General features: G+C 41.2%; 1 protein-coding gene across 1 annotated transcript; it reads right to left on the minus strand.

Moving 5' to 3' along the window:
- Positions 1-35: 35 nt before the first annotated feature.
- LOC131619400 (uncharacterized) lies at positions 36-17,516 on the minus strand. Its single transcript, XM_058890500.1, has 4 exons — positions 17,223-17,516; positions 16,652-17,117; positions 15,887-16,546; positions 36-43 (listed from the first exon to the last, which is right to left on the minus strand). Exons 1-4 carry the CDS (start codon positions 17,514-17,516, stop codon positions 36-38), a joined length of 1,428 nt encoding a protein of 475 aa, XP_058746483.1.
- Between the last annotated feature and the right edge of the window lie 3,312 nt (positions 17,517-20,828).

The following is a 20,828-nucleotide window of genomic DNA, read 5'->3' on the forward strand; positions in this document are numbered from 1 at the left end:
TAAATGTTGACAATATGTAGCTTAACCATCGACCATCAATTTCCTGCATAAACAAAAAACTGAACATAAGATGTTTTTTTTTTAAAAAAGAAAACCCATTAGAAGAACTCGGTACTATTTCTTACAGAAAGAAAATCGGAATGATCCAAACATGATCGTGAATATTAGAGTTCATATGATCTGTAAAGGAGACCGAATGAGAATCACTAACCTTGTACATAATCTCCGCGCCTTTTGATCGCGCTCCACTTGCTCGAACATATCTGTTGTGATCGATTCGGAGTCTCTCCGATTTCTCATATATTCGGTTGTCCATTTGATATCGACGCTGAGATTGTTCGTTCGTGTGGGATCTGGGCGTGTCTCTTTGAATGTTGCTTTATTTTCTTCATCTTGAATTCATTTGTGGTTGTGTCGTTTCGTGTTGGTACGAACCGCAAGTGAGAGAAACAGTGAGAGGTGAGATTAAAGGTTTATATATATTGTTGTTGTTTCTGAGAATAGTAAGAATTGAGAGAGAAAAAGCAGAGATGAGAGTGTGAAAACATTTGAGAAAGATAGAGGCACCGATGGCTTCTTTTCTTTGTCCTTTTTTTTTGTGTCTGTTAGGATCTAGGGTTTTCTAACCCAAGTGTGTGTTAAGAGAGACGCGGATCCGGGTCATCCCTTGCCCGACCCGGTCCGATCCAAACATAAAAACCTTTTTTTTGTCCAAGTTATAACTGTTTGGGCCATGTTGCATGGGCCAGCACTTCTTTACACCCCCATTTTATTTCTAACACTAGAGTTTTATTTCACTTTTGTTGTTTCTATGTTTTTTTTAATACTAGCTTTTATCTTCTAATATATATTTAAACTTCTAGAAAAAATGTGTTATATATTAAAAATTCCAAAAATATTATATTCATTTCAATCAAAAAAAAAACTTTGGTCCAATGCCAAATCGTTTCAAATAATTTTTCGATCCAACATCAAGTTTCTTTCCCGCTACGCTTTATACTCAAAACATGTCATGACAAAAAAATCTTGGTCAACACCAAGCGTCTTCTCTTAAACAAAAATCTTTTCTTAAACAAAATGCTCCTTCCTCATTTCCAAATTTCCAAAGTTTTCTTTAAAAATAAACGAATTGAATTTGATCTATAATGGATGAATCAAGAGGGGGTTGTACGTACTTGTACAAGTTGCTCTAAAGCATTTAGGCGATGGCCGTTAAGCTTTTGTTTGAATGCTTTGATTCCATTAAAGATCCTTAAAATTCAATTTGTCTCACCTTTCTCTACAAAACGTTTTTTTATTTATCAAATCAATTTCGGTTTATAATGGATGAATCAAGAGGGGTTTGTACGTACTTGTACAAGTTGCTCTAAAGCATTTAGGCGATGGCCGTTAAGCTTTTGTTTGAATGCTTTGATTCCATTAAAAAACCCTAAAAATTCGATTTGTCTCATTTTTCAACAAAACACTAAAAGTAAACGATTTTAACTCATTAAAACTCTCTTTTCATAAACACATATTGGTCAATATCAAACTTTTTTTTTCTCCTACTCGTATTTACACCTAAAAAGAAAACTCTGAAAAATCGAATTGAGTTTGGTCTATAATGGATGAATCAAGAGGGGTTTGTACGTACTTGTACAAGTTGCTCTAAAGCATTTAGGCGATGGCCGTTAAGCTTTTGCTTGAATGCTTTGATTCCATTAAAGACCCTTTAACTTAGTTCGCAACACTTTTTTATAAAAAAGCGATTCACACGTCGTTCATTAAAATCAAACAACAAAAATTCGTAGTTTTATCCCGAACTACGATTGCTCTGACTTTCCCATTGCACTAGGGAATACGTAGGCACAAGATACAAATGTCTTGGCGAGCACAATAATAAAGAAAATTATATTTTGTTCCTTTCTCTTTAATAAAGAACGCAAGTAAGTATTCCGCTAACAATCAATCACAAGAATAACTAATTGGGTCCCATCGAGTACGATGGAGGTAAGGGGTGCTAATACCTTCCCCTTACTTAACCGACTCCCGAACCCTGATCTGGTTATCATATTTATTTTATCCCTTTTATCTTTCTTTGTGGGTTTTATCATTATTTTCCCTTCCCTTTTGGGATAAATAAAATTTGGTGGCGACTCTGTATTTCGAATGTACAAACGTTCGAATATTTTTGGCCGGCCGCTACATTTCTCTCCCATTAACTAATGTTTGAGAAACAGATTAGGGAATGAATCCCACTCGTTTCTCTCCCATTAAGTAGTGACCGAGAAACAGATTAGGGAATGAATCCCACTCGTTTCTATGCCACTAAGTGATTGAGAAATAGATTAGGGAATGAATCCCACTCATTTCTCTGTCACTTGCTTAATGTGATTCGCATCTTCCTTTTATCAATGTTTTAAAGAGTTGAAAAAGAAAAAGAATGCAAAAGGGAACTAGATCTAACATTCTAATCTATGTTGTTCTGATTCCTATCTATGTACAAAAGGAAACTAAAATGGTACAAACGAAATAGGCCTAAAATAAGGCCAAAGATACAAGCGATAAAATCATACAAGAGTCATACAAAAATAACATGGGAATAGCACAAAAAACAATTCAAGCATTAATGCGAAATTAAACTAAAACTACTATTTTTATGAGTTTTTTCATGTCAAAGATCACCTAACAATCTAACAAATATTAAAGGTTTCATCATGTTTTGTCAATTAAAAGTAAGAAAATTATTGTGGAATAAACTAATATCTAATATTGATTCTATGCATTTCTTACTTGGTTTAAAAATCGGAATTAAGAGCTAACAATAGGAGCAAAACCAAAATTTAAAAGGAAACTTTAATCTATACTGTAGGGGTGTGCAACAGCAGTTTTTTATGAACTAAAGTTGTGTTATGAAGTAAACTGGTCCCAAACAGGGGGTGTGGGAATAGCAAAGGCGTTAGGGCCCAGGTTCCCCAACAGGTGGTGCATTAGTCATCCAGGGGTGTGGTTCGGAAACGTAACAAGGCCCAGGATAGTGAAGCCCAACGTCACAAGCCAATTCCATTTTATTTCCACTTTTTCAGCATGTGTTTCATTTGTTTTTTTTATTTCATACAGGTGACTTATTATTGTTAACATATGGTAATTAAATGTGACATGCAAGTAATATAACCATGGCGTCAATAGGGCATAGTTTACTTAAGTCACTAAAAGACAAAAGCAAACGGATCAATCAGGGGACGCCACTTAACGGATCAATGATTAGAATAGGTCAAACGAAAAAAGAACTAATAGCATCGTGCCACGTCACCTATGTAGCCTCGCCATCATGCAACTAACAAACACGTCGGAGGGAGAACTCCGATCTTCTTCCCCGGTTAACCATCACCGGAGCTCAACGGAATACCCAGAAAATCCTAAACTGCACACAGTTCCACTCGATTTCTTATGACGAATTCGAATCCGTGCTTCGTTTTCATTAATATCTTCTCTAGATTTTAAACAGAGCATAGTAATGAAGCCTTGAATCTAGTAACCCTTGCTTAGAAGCGATACTAAGCCACTAACAGATTCAGATCTACTCAAGCACACAGTTCAAGCATTCAGACATCGATTAGTTTAAGCAGATCGAATTCAATCGTCTAGACTGCACAAACATAAGGATGCATTACGAAAATTGATGCGTAGGATACGGAGGAGTTTGTGAACCTTACCTGTTGAGTCTTGACTGAGAAAGAAAGGGATACTCTGCAAGCTGTGATTCTTGATAATTGAGATGGCGCTGAGATGCTTTAAGAAGAGGAGGTCTTGAGAAATAAACTCAGTGATCCATGGTGATCTTGGAGCTGAGATGAAGAGGATGATTCTTTGCCATGATAGAGCTTTTGTTCCTTGAGTATGATGGAGATCGTGACTGGTTGTTGGAGAAACTTTGCACTTGTAGGTAGAGATTGAAGATGATTTGTTGGTAGTTTGAAGAAGGTGATGAGAGTGGAGGAAGATGATGAAGGATGCGGTTATGGTGACTATGTGAAGAAGATGATGATGAAGATGGAGGAGGTTCAATGGTGGTGGTTTGAAGTTTGTTATGATTTGTAACAAACTTCTTTGAGAGAGGTTAGGGAGAGAGCCGAGAGAGAGAAGAAGAGAGTGAAATGAGAGCTTTTGAGGAAGTGAAAAAGTGAGAGTGTGTGAATGTGTGTTGTGAAGGGTTTTGATACTTATATGCTGGTGTATATGGTTTATGGTGAGGATGAGTGTAGTGTATAATTTCTCTTCCACACTTAGTGAGCAAGTATGAACAATTATAGTATGGTCTCCTTTGCTTTCTACGTATCAGTCCTGTGCATGGTTATATAAGGCAAGAGGTGTTGATGAGGATCCTGCGTGCATTCCCTTGCCAAACTCTCCATATGACTCACTTTGCATGCATGTACCTTTAACATTAAGTCATCAAATAAGGTGATCTTTAGATCGATGTAAAGAGTGTATTTGATGGAGTGAGTTTTATGTTGATGGCCTCTTGAATCGTGACCTGAAGGTACCTTAAAAATGGTCCTGAACATGCCATGTCAATACTGCATTACCATGCATGCGTGACCTGTCTAGCCTTAACCAATACGTGCCTTGGTCGATGCATGACTTTGGATCCTTATATCTCGCTCATTACATGTTCAATTATCATGATCCATGACTCAATGCAAAGAGGGTATGGCAAAGAACAATTCCACACCAATGTTGATCTCAATGGACATCCGTGGGCCTCTAAAAATGACTTTGAAAACGGCACGCCAGGTGTTTGTTGGAAGGCTCGCGCGTGACCTGGAATTTTGGCCTGGCTGGATGCGTACTCTTGACTCTGCGAGGAGGTGACTTTGGAGCTTTGTAAGTGAATCAATACTTACCCAATGGATTCAATTCTCGTCCCATTGTGTAGAGGGCATGACAAAGCGTAGCTACACACCACTTTTGCATTTTCAGAGTTCTTGAATTTCTCTAGAATTGGCTTTAGATTTGGCGCGCCACCTGTTTGATGAATTGTGTCGCGTATGACCAGAAATATGCCCAACTTCGTGACTTGATTCAGATGAAAATCCTCTACTTCAAACATTAATAACTCTTAATCTAAGCCTCCAATTGAGAAACCTCCAACTACAAAGTTTTTGTATGCCATGGTGTGAACATTTTTCATGTTGAGCTTGTCTTAAAATTCTGTCGTTTTCAACATGATAATCGAACCTGAAGTCAGCTGCCCAGCCAATTGAAAGTTCACTCACAAAATTCTTTAAGTATAGAACTTTCCTCTTTTGGCAAGTTCTCATTTCAATTAAATTTCCAAATTTGGCAGTTTTGATTATTTCTTGATTTTCCTCATTTCTTTGACTTTCTTTGACCGATTTTCCACCAAAAGTCGATATTTGAATAATCTTCCCGATTTTGACCCAAAAGTCAACTGTTTCGATTTTTCCGACTATTGATGAAATTCCCGATTAAATCTCTTCCACTCACATCCAGTCAACCAAACACGTCCACACAGTCAGTATGAGAAGTTTTCTACACATAGAAGTCACTTCTGATTAAATGTTGACCAGAAAGTCAACTGGTTGTCTTTGGTCAAAGAAACCCTGATTTAAAGAACCAGACGGTTTGCAAGCTTGCACTCTTCAATCAATGCCCTGATTTGAAGCAGAGAGACACCCCAATCCAGGAGGACTTTAATGAACATAGAGCCACATGATTCTACCTCTGTTTTCTTATTCTCTGATCAAACTTCTTTACAATGGAGTTTTCTCTTGCTAGCCTTTGAATAGTACCAATGATATGAATGCATGAGTGTGAGTTATGACCTAAGTGATGTATGTACATGAATGCAAAGCCTAAGCCAGTTAGGAATTAAAGGGTAGGACAAATTTGGGGTATGACAGCTGCCCCTATTTAATCGTCTTAAACCTGAATGTGAGATTGACGCCAGCCTTTCGAACATTCGAGGTAGAAGAAGATTAAATATCAAGGACCTGAAATTTGTCCTGAAAAGCTGGAGTGATCTTTATTCTTTGCTTTTGTTTTGATATCTGCTGGGGAAAGAGAGGAATTTTTTTTGCTGGCGGATATATTTACAGTGAGTAATGGGTTTGAATAGTGGTAGCCTGTAACGTAACTTGAGGTGCCAATACAAGGTTCCCAAAAGAAATGTTTGATGAAACAATGACTGAAAGGAAATAGATCTTGTGCGATTTACGACTCAACATCAGGACTGAAAGGAATAAGATCTCGTGGCGATCTTATGACTCAACATCGAAAGAAAATCTCGTGCGATTTTCCACACTTTGGAAAGGAATAAGATCTCGTGGCGATCTATGACTCAACATCGAAAGAAAATCTCGTGCGATTTTCCACACTTTGGAAAGGAATAAGATCTCGTGGCGATCTTATGACTCGACATCGAAAGAAAATCTCGTGCGATTTTCCACACTTTGGAAAGGAATAAGATCTCGTGGCGATCTATGACTCAACATCGAAAGAAAATCTCGTGCGATTTTCCACACTTTGGAAAGGAATAAGATCTCGTGGCGATCTTATGACTCAACATCGAAAGAAAATCTCGTGCGATTTTCCACACTTTGGAAAGGAATAAGATCTCGTGGCGATCTTATGACTCAACATCGAAAGAAAATCTCGTGCGATTTTCCACACTTTGGAAAGGAATAAGATCTCGTGGCGATCTTATGACTCAACATCGAAAGAAAATCTCGTGCGATTTTCCACACTTTGGAAAGGAATGAGATCTCGTGGCGATCTTATGACTCAACATCGAAAGAAAATCTCGTGCGATTTTCCACACTTTGGAAAGGAATAAGATCTCGTGGCGATCTTATGACTCAACATCGAAAGAAAATCTCGTGCGATTTTCCACACTTTGGAAAGGAATAAGATCTCGTGGCGATCTTATGACTCAACATCGACTCGACATTGAAGGACAGAAGAAGACATTGCGTCGGACACTCATCGGAGATTGAAGATACCCCGCATTGGCACCGCAGCTTAAAAGCGTTTGTAGTATGATAGCAGATATCAGGCAAAGTTTGTACAGGTAACAACTCTGAGGGGATGGGTCATTGTTCTGATTCAACATTAGCTCCTATTATCTGGCTCATGCTTTGTATGCATGTTTGAGTTTTTATGGCGTAATGATCCATTGTGATGGATATACTACGCTTTCGAGGATGCAATGCTATATGCAATGAGTACTATATGCAGAGAGTGCCAAATAAAGGCCCTTGGTGGAACAGAAGAGTAGGATCATTGGGGTCCGTTGCTTGTGATCTTGAGCCATCATCGTGAATTGATATTGGAACCCTACAGTACCAAAGATTATTGGTAACTGCGTTGAGGGTTGGAGCATAGCCCTGTTGGGGACGAGATGAACTTGCTCGACTTTCCTTACATCCTAAGCTGCTTGGGGAATCACGAGTTTTGAGAGACCGCTCTTCGTCTGCCATATGGAAGAGGGATATGGACTTTTTCAGGTGCTTCATGCTTACCAGTACTGATGAATTATACTCTGGAACTTTCACGTGGGATGATGATGACTTTTGTGACACATCATGAGCCAAGATGATGGCTAGAACCTGCAACCTGCACAGAAAACAACGTTTGGATGCAAATGGTGCCCCTTAGAGCACTTTTAGGTTTATGTAACACCATGTTTCGTTTTGATTTTGTGATTATTATTCCCCATGTTTTCAATGCAATGTTTAATAACGAATTAAATCACACCTCGCATGCGAAAAAAGGAAAGCAGGAAAGAACATTTCTTATCAAAAGATCTTTTTATTGATGGAATGCCTATGAATAGGCTTCTGTACAAGGAAGCAACTCCTAAATGAGGTAGTTGCGAAAGGAAAATAAAATGCAAAAAGCAAAATGGCAAAGAGAAATGCTCGAATTTCCATTAAAGCTGATATTGCTACAATTCCCATATCCTCGATCCTCTCAATGCTTTGCTTCAGAAGGGTAACGGTTGGATTGATCTGTCCGTTCTGCCAAGGGCGTATAGTGGTCTTCGTGAAAGATATTCAGACTGCAGCCTCTCGCTCTTGATCCCTAACTTTTGCCTGGATCGCCCTTTCGGGTTTTCAATCCAGCGGGATGCCCTTTTTTGCCTAAGTCGCCCTTTCGGGTTTTCAACTTAGCGGGTTATTCTTCTCTTTTTTGTTTTATCCCTAATTTTTGCCCAAACCCTTTTGGTTTGCCGGGATGCCCTTATTTTTGCCTAGGTACGTCGACCTAGCGGGTTTTATGCGTAGTATTTTTTGACTGAGTCTGAATTGACTGGAAGTGGAACGTCTTCCCCATCCATCTTTGTCAAGATTAAAGCACCACCTGAAAATGCTTTCTTCACAATGTATGGTCCCTCATAGTTGGGAGTCCATTTGCCCCGTGGATCGGTATGAATTGGCAAGACCTTCCTTACGACCAGGTCACCTGTGTGGAATTCTCGAGGCCGAATCTTCTTGTCATACGCTTTCTTGATCCTCTTTTGGTACAACTGGCCATGGCAGATAGCAGATAAGCGTTTCTCCTCAATTAGATTGAGATGATCAAGCCTCGTTTGAACCCATTCTGTTTCATCGAGTTTGGCGTCCATCAAGACTCTCAACGAAGGAATTTCCACTTCGACAGGTAGTACGGCCTCCATACCGTAGACGAGAGAGAAGGGAGTTGCCCCAGTTGAAGTACGAACCGAAGTTCTATAGCCATGCAAAGCAAACGGTAACATTTCATGCCAGTCCTTATATGTTCTGACCATCTTCTGGACGATCTTCTTTATGTTCTTGTTAGCAGCTTCGACTGCGCCATTCATCTTTGGCCGATAGGGTGATGAATTGTGGTGTTTAATCTTGAACTCTTCACACAACTCTGCCATCATTTTGTTATTAAGATTGGACCCATTATCAGTGATGATCTTGTTTGGAACCCCATATCGGCATATGATCTCTTTCTTGATGAAGCGAGTAACGACTTGCTTGGTCACGTTCTTGTAAGAAGCAGCTTCAACCCATTTGGTGAAGTAGTCGATAGCAACAAGAATAAATCTATGACCATTTGAAGCTTGTGGCTCTATCCGTCCAATCATGTCTATGCCCCACATAGCAAAGGGCCAAGGCGACGTCAGGACATTCAGAGGAGTTGGGGGAACATGAATTCTGTCAGCATACACTTGGCATTTGTGACATTTCTTCACATACACATAACAATCACTTTCAATAGTCATCCAATAATATCCTGCTCGCAAGATCTTTTTGGCCATAGAATGTCCACTGGAATGAGTTCCAAAAGATCCTTCATGAATTTCCCGCATGATCAATTCTGCTTCGTGTCTATCCACGCATCTGAGCAAAACTGAATCATAGTTTCTTTTGTACAGGACGTCTCCTGACAAGAAGAATTTGGATGCTAACCTTCGAAGTGTTCGCTTATCACCAATCGTAGCATCTTCGGGATACTCTTGCTTCTCAACATACCTCTTGATGTCGTAATACCATGGCTTTTCATCATACACATCTTCAGTAGTGAGACAATGAGCGGGGAACACATGTGCAGGTTCCTTGTAACGGAGGATCGTTATGTCTGGCATTTCTTTAGGGGAGCTAACTCTGAACATAGCCGCCAAAGTAGCCAAAGCATCTGCCAATTGATTTTCCTCTCGGGGGATGTGATTGAAAGTGATTTCCTCGAAAGCGGGCAACAACTCCAAGATATAGTCCTTATAAGGAACTAAATTGGGGTGTCGTGTTTCCCAATCACCTCTTACTTGATGTATGACCAATGCAGAATCCCCATAAACCTCAAGGATCTTGATCCTTATATCAATGGCTGCTTCGAGGCCCATTATGCAAGCTTCGTACTCTGCGACATTGTTTGTGCAATCAAAGCATATTCTAGCCGTGAAAGGGATGTGAGTTTGACGAGGAGAAGTCAAAACTGCCCCAATACCATGGCCCATAGCATTTGATGCACCGTCGAACGTGAGAGTCCATCGCTCTCCTGGTTCGGGTCCTTCATTATCATCCAGTTTCATGATATCTTCATCAGGAAAGTCAAACTTCATTGACTGATACTCTTCTAACGGCTGATGAGCAAGATGATCTGCAAGGACACTTCCTTTGATGGCCTTCTGTGTGACATACTGGATATCATATTCTGATAAAAGCATTTGCCACCGGGCTAGTCTTCCTGTAAGGGCCGGTTTTTCAAAGATGTACTTTATCGGGTCCATTTTGGAGATCAATAGAGTGGTGAGGGTCAGCATATACTGTCTCAGCCGGCGAGCAGCCCATACCAAAGCACAGCAAGTTTTCTCGAGTAGTGAGTAGCGGGATTCACAATCGGTAAACTTTTTGCTCAGGTAATAAATGGCGCACTCTTTTCGACCGGACTCGTCATGTTGGCCCAGCACACACCCCATAGATCCTTCGAGCACAGTTAAGTACATAAGAAGCGACCTCCCAGGAACCGGAGGCATAAGAATTGGTGGCTCTTGGAGATACTGCTTGATCTTTTCGAAGGCTTCCTGACAACGATCATCCCAACGGATATCTTGATTTTTGCGCAGTAGTTTGAAGATGGGTTCACAAGTGTCAGTGAGATGAGAAATGAACCTGGCTATGTAATTCAACCTTCCAAGGAACCCTCGAACTTCTTTTTCATTCTTCGGTGCTGGCATGTTCTGTATTGCTCTTACTTTATCAGGATCGACCTCAATCCCACGTTGGCTCACAATGAATCCAAGTAACTTTCCAGATCGCACTCCAAAAGTGCACTTGTTTGGATTAAGTCTCAACTTGAATTTACGCAAACGAGCAAACAATTTCTCAAGATATACCAAGTGTTCCTCCTCAGTTTGGGATTTTGCAATCATATCATCGACGTACACCTCAATCTCTTTATGGATCATGTCATGGAAGAGGGTCACCATTGCTCGTTGATATGTTGCACCAGCATTCTTAAGACCAAAAGGCATCACCTTATAACAATATGTACCCCACGGAGTGGTAAAGGTAGTCTTGGTCATATCTTCAGGAGCCATCTTTATTTGATTATAGCCAGAAAAACCATCCATGAAAGAGAACACCGAATACTGAGCAGTGTTGTCGACTAGCACATCAATATGAGGCAGAGGGAAATCATCCTTCGGACTTGCCCTATTCAAATCTCGGTAGTCAACACACATGCGTACCTTTCCGTCCTTCTTAGGAACAGGTACTATGTTTGCAATCCAAGGAGGATACTCACACACAGATAAGAAACCAGCCTTCAACTGTTTTTCAACTTCTTCCTTGATTTTCAAAGCCATATCAGGTCGTGTTCTTCGTGGTTTTTGCTTTACAGGCGGACATTCTGGTTTGAGAGGTAACCTGTGCATAACTATATCTGTGTCTAAACCAGGCATGTCTTCATATGACCAGGCGAAGATATCAACATACTCTCGAAGCAACTCAATCAACCTTCTCTTTACATCACTTTGCAAAGCGACACCTATCTTGACCTCTCTTTTTGCTTCTTCTGTACCGAGGTTGATGATTTCTATGGCTTCTTGATGTGGCTGAATATATTTTTCTTCTTGTCGCAAAAGTCTTGCCAATTCCTCGGGGACTTCACAATCTTCTCCACTATCCTCGTCAGCTTGGTCAATTGGATTCTCAAGGATATCAGGACGTGGAACTGTAACATTATCATTTTTGATGGAGTTCGAGCCGGATCTGCACGATGGATGATTTATGCCTTAGAATGCAACACATAAAAAGGAAAAAAAGGAAATCTTTGCCATTTTTGAAAAAGTTTTTTTTTTTTTAAAGTAAAAACAAAAATGAAAGAAATGGAACAGTAACTGCATGCGAAGATATGATTTTCATTCAATATTAAACAAATTGAAACAACATGGGGGCCCTTCTTTATACAAGTGGTCAAAATGCTTAGGGCGAAGCACATGACTTATCGAAACAAGAAAATTACATCTCCATAAAAGTGACTCTAGGGATGTCCAAGATAGTCCAATTGTTGAGTTCCTGTCCAGGTGCAGCATGGCAAATGAATCTGGAGAGATCTTCTTCATCATCATCATCCACGGCGAGAACCTGACTTCCAGAACTGGTGCTTGCGCTGACGAACACTTGAGAAATGGGGGGAATCACCTTCTTTCCAGGAGTTATGCTGAGTTGAGTAGAGGAAGATGGCTGATACCCAAGGCCATACTTGTCTCGCTTCTCATGAACATCAATCAGCCTGCCCCAGGCACTATGGGGAGTACCAGCCTCTAAGAAAGCCTTAGCATCATTTAAAGACGAGAGGGGCGCTCCGAGTTCCTTCTTATTCTCGACCACAGGGAGTTTGTCAACTGACACAATTTCTAAGGCTTGAAAAGGTGTCTCTTGTATCTCTCCCTCCACTTCAACATAACGGTATGATGCCAGATTATTGACTATCAAATCCTCTTCACCAGTGATCACAACAATCTTGTCATTCACAACAAATTTCAAACACTGGTGGAGAGTAGATGTCACAGCTCCAGCAGCATGAATCCAAGGACGACCCAAGAGGCAAGTGTATGAAGGGTTTATATCCATAACGTAGAAGGCAATGTAGAACATGTGAGGACCAATCAAGACAGGCAGATCAATTTCTCCTTCTACGGACCTTCTAGAACCATCAAATGCTCTAACACTCATAGTGCATGGTCTCATCATAATCCCATCCATACTCAGCTTAAACAAAGTGGCCTTGGGCATCACATTAAGAGAAGAACCTGTATCAATCAGAACTCGAGACAACACAGCATCCAGACACTTGACGGAGATATGCAATGCTTTGTTGTGTGCTCTACCCTCAGGTGGAAGTTCATCATCAGAAAAACCCAAACAATTACCAGCAGCAATGTTGGTCACAACCCCTTCAAATTGAGGCACGGTAATGTCTTGAGTCACGTGAGCGGAAGCCAGAACTTTCATCAGAGCATCACGATGAGCTTCAGAATGTACCAAGAGAGACAAGATGGAGATCTTGGCTTGGGTCTGATCAAGTTGGTCAATTACTTTGTAATCACTTTTCTTAATGATTTTCAAGAGTTGCTCGGCATCTTGGGCATTACGTGTTACAGGAGGATCAACAGCAACTTGCTTTCCTTTTGCTTGTGTACTAGCCTCTTTGTTGGTCTCTTTAGGAGGCGGAGGAGGGGCAGCAAAGATCCGACCACTACGGGTAATGCCACTAGTGCCAGTAATATTTGTGATACTCGAAGTACCCACTGGAGGACAGTCAAACTTCTTCCCTCGAATATACACGGCATTATAACTCCAAGGAACAGCCTTAGAATCATTCACAGGAGAGGGAACAAGAGACGAGGTTGAAGGAGTCGAAGGAACATTTGGAACCTGAATAACCAACGGAGTCCTCGGAGCCTGAATGACCAAAGGAGTACTCGGAGCATGAATGACCAAAGAAGCGTCCTGAGTCTTTGATATCTCAGCAGGGCAGTAAGGGATCTCTAAAGTAGCCACATCTTCGACAGGAACGACCCTTTCCACTCTAAGAACACCTTCATCCATTAGTTTCTGGATTTCTTCTCTCAACCTAGTGCATTCCTCAGGATTAGAAGAACATTGCAAACAGTAGTCATGTAGTTCACACAAAACCTTTTGTTGCATAAGATACTCTCTGACAACTGCTAGCGGCATCCTAACTTCATTAACATCATTTACCAGGATCTGATCATCACATAACTCAATAGCATTGGTCGTACCAGCATGAGGAGGCATAGGATTATTCTGCACATTAGGACCAGTAGGAGCGAACGAGATAAGCTTGTCGTCAAGGAGATCCTGAACCTTCAATTTGAATGCTCTACACTTTTCAATAGTATGGCCTGGAGCCCCTGAATGAAATTCACATCGAGCATTAACATCATAACCGGGAGGGAGAGGACTAGGTGGAGGTCCAAGTTCACGGAGTTGTACCAATTGACCAGCAAGCAACTGAGGGAGAAGCTGAGCATATGACATCGGGACCGGATCGATACGCCTATCTTGGAATCTCGTTCTTTGCGGGCCCCTTTGACCTTGAGGCCTAGGGTTCTGTTGCCGATTTTGAGGAGCAGCAGCTTGTTGTTGTGGTACGAAAGGCTGTTGGGGTGCCATCCATGGTTGTGGAAGAGCAGCAGCATACGCTTGAGGGACATACGGACCAGGAACAGCATAAGGCATCGGATAATAAGGAGGTGGAACAGCAGAGTATGCAGGAGCTCGGCCTTGGTCAACAGAAGCGGTGCTAGTCTCACCTTCCTTCTTCTTCACAAACCCAGAATACGGCTTCTTACCATTACCACTTGAGTTGCTAGGATTAGTAACACCTTGAATGGTACCAGCTTTGACACAGTTCTCAACCCTCTCACCAATGATGACCACATCCGAAAAGGAAGGAGAAGTATTACTAACCATGTGCTGAAGATACGGCCCTTTCAGAGTCTCCATAAACAGATCAATCAACTCTCGGTCCAATAAAGGAGGTTGGACTCGAGCAGCAAGTTCACGCCACCTCTGGGCGTATTCCTTAAAGGACTCTTCAGATTTCTGTGACATATTCTGCAGCTGGGCACGGCTAGGAGCCATAGCAGTGTTGTAGTGGTATTGTTTCAAGAAGGCATCAACAAGTTCTCCCCAAGTACTGACATTAGACCTCTCGAGTTTCATATACCACTCCAACGGGGCTCCAGTGAGACTATCCTGGAAGAAATGCATAAGCAGAGGTTTGTTCTCAGCGTGAGCAGCCATCTTACGGCAGTAGGAACGAATGTGAGTCTCTGGGCAGGTAACTCCCTTGTACTTATCAAAATCCGGCACCTTGAACTTCGGGGGAATAACAATCCCAGGTACCAAGCACATAGCAGCAGTGTTAAAACTCGAAGTTTTAGCAACCTCAACGGCCTTAAGGCGTTCTTCAAGAGCTTGGTACATCTTAGCGGTCTCAGTCAACTCAGCAGTAAGATCATGTTCAAGGTCAATAACCTCGTGGTGGTCATCCACTACCTTCGGTATCCCCTCAGCAGGAATCTCCTTAGTTTTCACCCCTCCGTCAGCAGAATTGGTAGGAGTATCTTTGACCAAACTAGCGACACTCTTTCTGAGTTCATCCTGTCCTTGAACAACAGCATGGAGAGTCTCCATAAGTTGGGCCATTCTTTCCCCCATAACATCCATATCCCTACGGAGGGCAGCTTGATTCTGTTCAAATTGTTCCATGATTCTCTTCTCGTTGTTTCTGGTGCGGTAAGGATGTAAGGAAGTCAGCTTTGTTGTTGAAGCAGAAATCTGTTGCTGAAAGGGACCCCAATTAGTTTCTTGTACAATAACCTGAAAAATGCAATGTGATAATGTGAATGTATGAGTGCATGTGTGCGTATGACGTGATGTGCCATTTTCAGAGTATCCAAGATTTAATATTGATCCAGAATAGCTAACAATGTGACAAAAGATAAGTGTCAAGAGAAACTAGTTTCTTTTATTCATAACAGAAATTTAAGCTTGGGCAAGCCATACATCAACAAGATAGTTCAACAAGGGAAATAAAAGACCCCATCCAACAAGTCTGGTGGTGGTCGAAACATACAGACTCAAACATCAATCCATCTGAATATAAAACAGAGGTCCTCCTTGTCTGAAGTGCTCATCGCTCCACTTCTTAGTTTCATCAAACAGTTTCTTGGTTGCTTCTCGATCTCTTCCTTTAAGAAGGCTTTGAATCACCTCGTCTTTGCGAAACAAATGCCCATCTAGCTTCTTGCAGCACTCCCTGAGTTCGTCACATCCTTTGCATTCTGGGAGATAATCCTTCTCAGACACGTCCTCCATACCCATCATTCGATCTCTGAGCTTGGCGTTTTCTTCTGTTAGTCGGGCGGTGCGGAGGTGACTTCCTTTCAACTGAGTCTCAACCGCTATCCTTTGGGTGGTCTCTTCTTCCAGTTTCTTTTTCAGACTCCTCATTTCAGCTCTGGCCTCCCTTTCTATCTTGAGTTTATAAGCCTTCAAGTCTTCTCTGTACTCTCGCTTGAGTCTCTCTTCTGCCTCTTTTACGGCCCCTTTTATGATCTCCTGGTGATCTTCAACAACAACAGTAGTATCTCTTTCACCTTTTTCCGTTCTAGCCCTCTTTTGAACTCTCAAAGATCCTTCTTTCAGCACCTTGGCTTCATGTGTCAACTCAACCCTTATTTGGTCCACAAGATGATGTTTTGGTCGCGCATCTGACTTCTTTTCGTGCAATTGGGTGCTTTCCATATTCACTGGGATGCAATTCTCAGCAGGCATAATGGCAATTGGAACCTTAGGTGGTTGCTTGTACAATGGATTAACCTTCGGGAAAGGCAACAGACGATCTTTAACTCTATCCTCAACCCAATCCGTGTAGGCCTGTTTGGCAACGGCATTCTTTTCACCTAGAGAAGTCTGATCATCTGTATGGATGCTATTCCAGGCACTCCTCACCTTCTCTAGACCCTTTGGATCGGTTCCTTTCTCAAAGCAAACGGATTCGAATATCTCTTTGTCCAAAGGCTTGTTTTCAAGTGCAAAACCCAACTGATGCAGCGCTAGCTTAGGATTGTAATTGATAACACCTTTCGTTCCTATGAGGGGAACATTGTCAAAAGTACCACAACTAGTTATAACTTCCTCTACGTCCATTCCGGTAGGACACCAGACAATGTCGTTTCCAGTAAGCCCCATGATCCTTTGAGGCCATTTTTGTGAGTCTTTTGTTGTAACAAACGACCCGCTTTTAGGCAAGTGTGAAGTGAACCACTCATATAGCAACGGTAAACAACTCCCAACTGATCCTTTTTTCCCATACCTGGAGTGGATGGTATAATAAGTATATGCTAAAAGAGTGGGCACAGGATTTTGATCCATGAAGAGACAAACAGCAGTTAGATCGACGAAATTCGGAATATTCGGGAACAACACCAAACCATAGATCATAACGGCTAGGAGAGCGTTGAATTCTTTCCATTTCTTCTCAACAGCAAGGGTGTCGGCCTTCTTTATCAGAAATTTCACATGGAATCCGTGGGTTCCACCATTAGGCTTCCAGTTATCTGTAACATCTTTCATGCTCAAATAAAGAGCACCAGCAATTCGGTCCATTTTTGGGTTCTCAGGTACACAAACAAAAGGGATCCTATGTTGAACCTTAATCTTGAGGATGTCAGCATATTCTTCAAGGGTTGGTGCCAGTTGGTAATCAAGAAAGGTGAAACATCGTAACTCAGGATCGTAGAACTGAAGAAGTGTGTATAGAGCCCATCCATCAACCCGAGAAGTTAACATGTGTAAGATATGGCCATATGTCTTCCTGAACTCATCCAAGTTATGCCCAGTAACTAAAGTGCTCAACTGAATCAAATGTGTCATATCCTCACGAAAGAAACTGCAGGTGAATGTACGCTTGGTAGCCTCTTTTGTAGCGGTCACGTTGTTAGCCATTCTGGATGAAAGGTAATAACCTCAGATACCCTGAAAAATGGCATGCATATGAGAAATAATACTATTTTTTCTTTTCTTTTTTCTTTCTTCTTTTTTTATTACATCTTTTCTTTCTCTTTTTTTTTGAAAATAAATATGCCATGATGAGAATGATGCAATGGAGTTTCTCCCAATATGAGAGAGTTGTTGTGTCGTCTCTGAGCAGAATCACACGTCATAAGGTCAAAGGTTCGGCATAGGCGCCACACAGCCATAAGAACAATAGTCATCAATAGAACAGAATAGTCACCAACGGTACCTGTCATGTATATCCCTCCCCACTCACAGGTGAATCTAGGCCAGGGTAAGGTCATGAAACGCAGTATACGGTCCGCCCGAAGGTAAGCATCATCACAGCGCGGATGCGGGTGACGATAATACCTCCGTTTGAAACCACTACTCTGCTCGTAGTCACATGATCCATCCCGAGACGTACACCTCGAGACAAACCATGCTCCCACTCTATCCTAGGGTACCTAAAGTGCACTCATAGCCTGGGTATTGGGCCTTTTACCTCATAGAACATCCCACCCAACCTGCAAAACAGAACAGAAGACCCCAAGGAACACAAAATATAATCCATATGCATGATATGCAAGCAGAAATAAACATGATATGCAAGCAGAAAATAAACAGGACATGCGAAACATAAAATAAATACACAAAATAAATAAAGGCACGTATATAGAGAAAACATAGCACACCCAGTAAATAAACAAACAAACGGATAGGCTAGGATCGACTCACTAAGGATGGACCAGCAACAGGTCTAGCAACATCCCCAGCAGAGTCGCCAGCTGTCGCACGCTCGCGAAAAAGGAACAGAGTCGCCACCAATATATTTATCCCATAAGGGAAAGGAATATCAGAAAACCTAACAAAGGGTAAGAACAGGGTCTTGCGACCAGAGAATCTAGGTGCGGGAGTCGGTTACGCGAGGGGAAGGTATTAGCACCCCTCACGCCCATCGTACTCGATGGTATCCACCTATGTCTGTTTCTATCTAAAGGGTGTATATCTGTCTATGTCTAAATGCAAAATGAATGCAAAATGTAGGGACAATAAAGAATTGTACTCGCACGGGCCCTACCCCGCTGCCTACGTATCCTTTTCAGGAATCAGAGTTACCGTAGCTCGGCTCACGATTTTCTGTTTGTTTTTGTGTTTTTTAGTTGGGCGGAGTTAACGCTCGCGCTCTTGCATAAGGGATCGCCTAGGATGCAATGGAGCGGAGATAACGGTGCCCTTAGGTGCCAAAGAGGCAAAAGGAAAAGAGATTGGTTTGTGTCTTTTAGGATAGATGAGTGATGAACAGTTCCCAATACCGGGCCGCTCACCACTTTCTCTACTTTGTTTTAATCTGAACCATTGTTAGATGTTTTAAGTGTTTTTTGGTTGTGTATTTTTTAAGGGAATTTACTTTACGATTCGAATCACATAAAATGTGTAATGATCGAGAAGCAGATTAGGGAATGAATCCCACTCACTTCCATCCCATTATGTAATGTTTGAGAAACAGATTAGAGAATGAATCTCACTCATTTCTCTCCCATTAACTAATGTTTGAGAAACAGATTAGGGAATGAATCCCACTCGTTTCTCTCCCATTAAGTAGTGACCGAGAAACAGATTAGGGAATGAATCCCACTCGTTTCTATGCCACTAAGTGATTGAGAAATAGATTAGGGAATGAATCCCACTCATTTCTCTGTCACTTGCTTAATGTGATTCGCATCTTCCTTTTATCAATGTTTTAAAGAGTTGAAAAAGAAAAAGAATGCAAAAGGGAACTAGATCTAACATTCTAATCTATGTTGTTCTGATTCCTATCTATGTACAAAAGGAAACTAAAATGGTACAAACGAAATAGGCCTAAAATAAGGCCAAAGATACAAGCGATAAAATCATACAAGAGTCATACAAAAATAACATGGGAATAGCACAAAAAACAATTCAAGCATTAATGCGAAATTAAACTAAAACTACTATTTTTATGAGTTTTTTCATGTCAAAGATCACCTAACAATCTAACAAATATTAAAGGTTTCATCATGTTTTGTCAATTAAAAGTAAGAAAATTATTGTGGAATAAACTAATATCTAATATTGATTCTATGCATTTCTTACTTGGTTTAAAAATCGGAATTAAGAGCTAACAATAGGAGCAAAACCAAAATTTAAAAGGAAACTTTAATCTATACTGTAGGGGTGTGCAACAGCAGTTTTTTATGAACTAAAGTTGTGTTATGAAGTAAACTGGTCCCAAACAGGGGGTGTGGGAATAGCAAAGGCGTTAGGGCCCAGGTTCCCCAACAGGTGGTGCATTAGTCATCCAGGGGTGTGGTTCGGAAACGTAACAAGGCCCAGGATAGTGAAGCCCAACGTCACAAGCCAATTCCATTTTATTTCCACTTTTTCAGCATGTGTTTCATTTGTTTTTTTTTATTTCATACAGGTGACTTATTATTGTTAACATATGGTAATTAAATGTGACATGCAAGTAATATAACCATGGCGTCAATAGGGCATAGTTTACTTAAGTCACTAAAAGACAAAAGCAAACGGATCAATCAGGGGACGCCACTTAACGAATCAATGATTAGAATAGGTCAAACGAAAAAAGAACTAATAGCATCGTGCCACGTCACCTATGTAGCCTCGCCATCATGCAACTAACAAACACGTCGGAGGGAGAACTCCGATCTTCTTCCCCGGTTAACCATCACCGGAGCTCAACGGAATACCCAGAAAATCCTAAACTGCACACAGTTCCACTCGATTTCTTATGACGAATTCGAATCCGTGCTTCGTTTTCATTAATATCTTCTCTAGATTTTAAACAGAGCATAGTAATGAAGCCTTGAATCTAGTAACCCTTGCTTAGAAGCGATACTAAGCCACTAACAGATTCAGATCTACTCAAGCAGACAGTTCAAGCATTCAGACATCGATTAGTTTAAGCAGATCGAATTCAATCGTCTAGACTGCACAAACATAAGGATGCATTACGAAAATTGATGCGTAGGATACGGAGGAGTTTGTGAACCTTACCTGTTGAGTCTTGACTGAGAAAGAAAGGGATACTCTGCAAGCTGTGATTCTTGATAATTGAGATGGCGCTGAGATGCTTTAAGAAGAGGAGGTCTTGAGAAATAAACTCAGTGATCCATGGTGATCTTGGAGCTGAGATGAAGAGGATGATTCTTTGCCATGATAGAGCTTTTGTTCCTTGAGTATGATGGAGATCGTGACTGGTTGTTGGAGAAACTTTGC

This window comes from Vicia villosa, linkage group LG7 (assembly GCF_029867415.1).
Source record: "Vicia villosa cultivar HV-30 ecotype Madison, WI linkage group LG7, Vvil1.0, whole genome shotgun sequence".
NCBI lineage: Eukaryota > Viridiplantae > Streptophyta > Magnoliopsida > Fabales > Fabaceae > Vicia > Vicia villosa.

Bases quoted from the DNA above. Each gene is read 5' to 3' on its own strand.
- LOC131619400 (XM_058890500.1), bottom strand. From the start codon at position 17,516: ATGGCTAACAACGTGACCGCTACAAAAGAGGCTACCAAGCGTACATTC. The intron at 17,118-17,222 runs GTTCAACATAGG...GATAACTGGAAG, and splicing joins CTGACATCCTCAAGATTAAG to CCTAATGGTGGAACCCACGG. The intron at 16,547-16,651 runs GTGTTATCAATT...GCTTTGAGAAAG, and splicing joins TCCCCTCATAGGAACGAAAG to GAACCGATCCAAAGGGTCTA.